The following is a 3,592-nucleotide window of genomic DNA, read 5'->3' as shown; positions in this document are numbered from 1 at the left end:
AGCGACATGCGTTCCGATATGCGCGGCGACATGCGTTCCGATATGCGTTCCGATATGCATTCCGATATGCGCGGTGATATGCGTTCCGATATGCGCGGTGATATGCGTTCCGATATGCGCGGTGATATGCGTACCGATATGTGCGGTGATATGCGTTCCGATATGCGCGGTGATATGCGTTCTGACATGCGCGGTGACATGCGCGGTGATACGTACGGTGACAGTATGAGCGATAGCAGAATGGTAAGTATTTTAAGCGCATTTATGAGACTATGGTACCTGAACGGGTGCGTAGATACACACACACGTATGCAAACAAGCACAAACACATATCGTCATCGTCATCATCATTATCAACATCTGCTCGAGTTTACTCGGGCAATTTCAACTCTCGCACGCCATCCATAAATCGATGGAGGTCTGTGGTGATTTGATCTTAGGTTGTATTGGGACAAACAACTCGAGCGCGGCGATGCTTTGGCCTCCACAACAGTAGGTCACTTGCCAACTCTTGGTAGGTGTCTTTCAAAGTGCAAGCATCCTTCTCTTATAATGATGGAAGCAGGCAGGAGATCTCCATACAGTTGTTTCTTGGTAGGATGATTTCTGCAAGATATTTTAAAGTCTGTTCTTAAGATTCGGATGTAAGTTCCATCTAGTTGGGATTCCAGCTTTTTGGCAAGCATCCAGTCTTCTGCTACATATAATATGACTGAGTAAATCGCAGTACGGAAAAAAATTCCTGTGAAGGTTATCTGACACATTTGATTTCCAGGCAACATCCAATTTGTTTAGGGCCAACCATGCTTTGGCAATATGAGTTTTACATCCTTTTCAGTTGAGGCTATCTCAGAACCGAGGTATATGAAATCATCAACTTGATTGATGTGGTCTTCGCAGATGTTTGTAGCAGATCCTTGTTGATTGTGAAAAAGAATTAGTCCATCTTTATCTCAACCACAAAGCTACTTCCAAAGTAAAATAAATTGCATCAAACACGCAGCAGCAAACAGACTGATATCACTATTGTAGCAGATAATATTTGAAATATGCGGACGCAAAAACGCCAACAAGTTAATAATTAAAGCAGATTTCCATATGAACGCTTAGAATAGTGGTGGAATCATCTTCAAAATTAGCTTGGGGATATACTCTACCTTCTGTTTCTGATACGGAGGTAACATCAGTTATTGTCCATGCGCATGGTATCATGAATGACGATTTAACCATTGATGATTTGAAGGAAGTCCTTAAAATCACCAAATTCCAAAGGCTGTTGGACTACATGATATTCTACCTGAAAACGGGCAGAAAAACAGGAGAATTCAATGATATTCTGTCAGGCTTTAGATCATAAATGACCATGGAATTGCACCTACAAAGTTACCCTCCAAGGCACAAGTCCAGACAATGTTGTTGTTTTAATGGAAGAATCCAACCTCCCCATCGATTTTATCCAAGGGAAAGGCAAAGGCAGATACAGCTTGGCACCAATAATGTCGCAACTCATTTCTACAGCTGTATGAACTGGAGCAACATGAAATAAAGTGTTTTTCTCAAGAACACAACACACAGCCCGTTCCAGGAATCGAACACACTACCTCAAGATTGTGAGCCCGATGCTCTAAGCACTGAGCTATGCGCGTTAAATGCACCGGTTCTCGTCAATCACCGAAGTTAATCAACGTCGATCCTAGTGAGTACTTAGATGGGTGACCGCTTGGGAAACCCAGGTGCTGTAAGCATTTTACACCATCTCGTTCACACACACTCACACACACACATACATACACGCACACACATATACATATTCGCTGAAAGAATTGTGAGACACTATACGTATTTTCCAAGAAGTTATATTACGAAGAGAAAAGCAAAAAAAAATGTCTCCCTTGTCTATAGTTTGATTATATTCAAGTAAGACAGAAAGGTTTGAACTGTCTGAGCGTAAATTGGAATCTCGCTACTCCAATTTCCAACGATATTATCGAAAATCATATTACGTTGGTGTGACTGTTGTATGACATAATGACATGTGCACATGTACACACATTTATAATCAATCAATTCTTTAATCAATCAATCAACAGTCGGTCTCTCTCTTTCCCTCCCACTCTCTCTGTCTCTCTATCTCGTTCTCTCTCCCTATATATATATATACACACATATATATATATGAGTGTGTGTGTGTGTGTGTGTGTGTGTGTGTGTGTGTGTGTGTGTGTGTGTGTGTGTGTGTGTGTGTCTATCCATCCATCTTCTCAACTTTATCTAGCATCCTACTTATCTATCTATCTATCTATCTATCTATCTATCTATCTATTCATCTGTCTGTTCCTAATAAATTGATATTTATCCTTACAGATGGAGATGCGCATGAGATTCCAGGAGACGTGTCGCAGAGTTCTTCCATTTTTAGAGAGATGCTTGGAGATGCAACACGGTGGAAACCAATTCTTCCTGGGTGACCATGTAGGTGTAACAGTGTGGTGTATATTTCTATGTTTACGTTTACAAAATGCTTTTTTTATACTCCATCTTCTCCATAAAATCTGTCTCCATAAAATCTGTCTCCATAAAAGCGTCGAATTTGTAAGGATTTCGGTTGATGACTTATGAGCTATAGGCTTGTCTGCATCCTCTGCGTCTTCTTTTACTGTCCTCCAATTGACTCACTGTCATCTTTCCGTGAAACATATTACCACTGTATATATATATATATAAAAAATCTTGCAAAACAAATATATATATATATATATATATATATATATATATATATATATATATATATATATATATATATATATACATATAAAAAGGTTCGAATTACACAGAATACAAATGACATAGAGAATTAAAGAGGTTGAAGCACAGTACTACAAATCCAACAGTTGTTTCTTGGGGCTCGGTGGTCCAATAATGTTTGTAGATTAATTCCATCGTAGGATGAGAAGAGCCTCCGTCTTCAGAGAAGAGATCTTACATATAAGGTGTTAAAGGAAAGACGTTCAAAGATGGAATGATTTTGTGAAGAGCTTAGCTTTAACACCTCAAACGTAAGATCTTTTCCCTGGAGATGGAATCAATCTGCAACTATTATTTTGGACCACCGAGCCCGCAGAAACAGCTGTTGGATTTGTAATAATTCTTTTCAACCACTTTGATTCTCTATGCCATTTGTATTCTTCACAAGTCAGACTTTTTATATGTATACATATATACATTTGTTGTATTACATGTATTTAATATACATTATATATTGATATCTCTAACTTGCTTATCCCTACATCTACTTCTATACTTGCTCAAGTTTAAATCTCTTGGGCACTACCAAATGTATTCTCTACGGAGAATATCAGATTCACATCTATCAACTGTATATATATGCATATATATGCATATATGCATGTATGTATTTGCATATATGCATGCACTTTAAATCTATATATATGCATATATGCATATATGTATATCTATATATGTGCACATACACATATTATGTTTATATATATATATAATGTACAAATACATAATACGTGTGTTTATATATATATATATATATATATATATATATATATATATATATATATAT

The 3,592-nt window shown here is 37.4% G+C and overlaps 1 protein-coding gene across 1 annotated transcript in view; it reads left to right on the top strand.

Moving 5' to 3' along the window:
• LOC106878678 (S-crystallin 2) overlaps positions 1-3,592 on the top strand; it is a 15,429-nt gene that overhangs the window by 8,417 nt on the left and 3,420 nt on the right. Inside the window, exons 6-7 of the mRNA XM_052968100.1 lie at positions 3-243; positions 2,365-2,472. Of these exons, the coding sequence (XP_052824060.1) occupies positions 3-243; positions 2,365-2,472 (349 nt within the window). The remainder of the gene's footprint in view (positions 1-2; positions 244-2,364; positions 2,473-3,592) is intronic.

The sequence above is a fragment of the Octopus bimaculoides genome, chromosome 5 (assembly GCF_001194135.2).
Source record: "Octopus bimaculoides isolate UCB-OBI-ISO-001 chromosome 5, ASM119413v2, whole genome shotgun sequence".
Taxonomy (NCBI): domain Eukaryota; kingdom Metazoa; phylum Mollusca; class Cephalopoda; order Octopoda; family Octopodidae; genus Octopus; species Octopus bimaculoides.
Note: the sequence above shows the minus strand (reverse complement) of the source record. Positions and strands in the feature narration are given on the sequence as shown.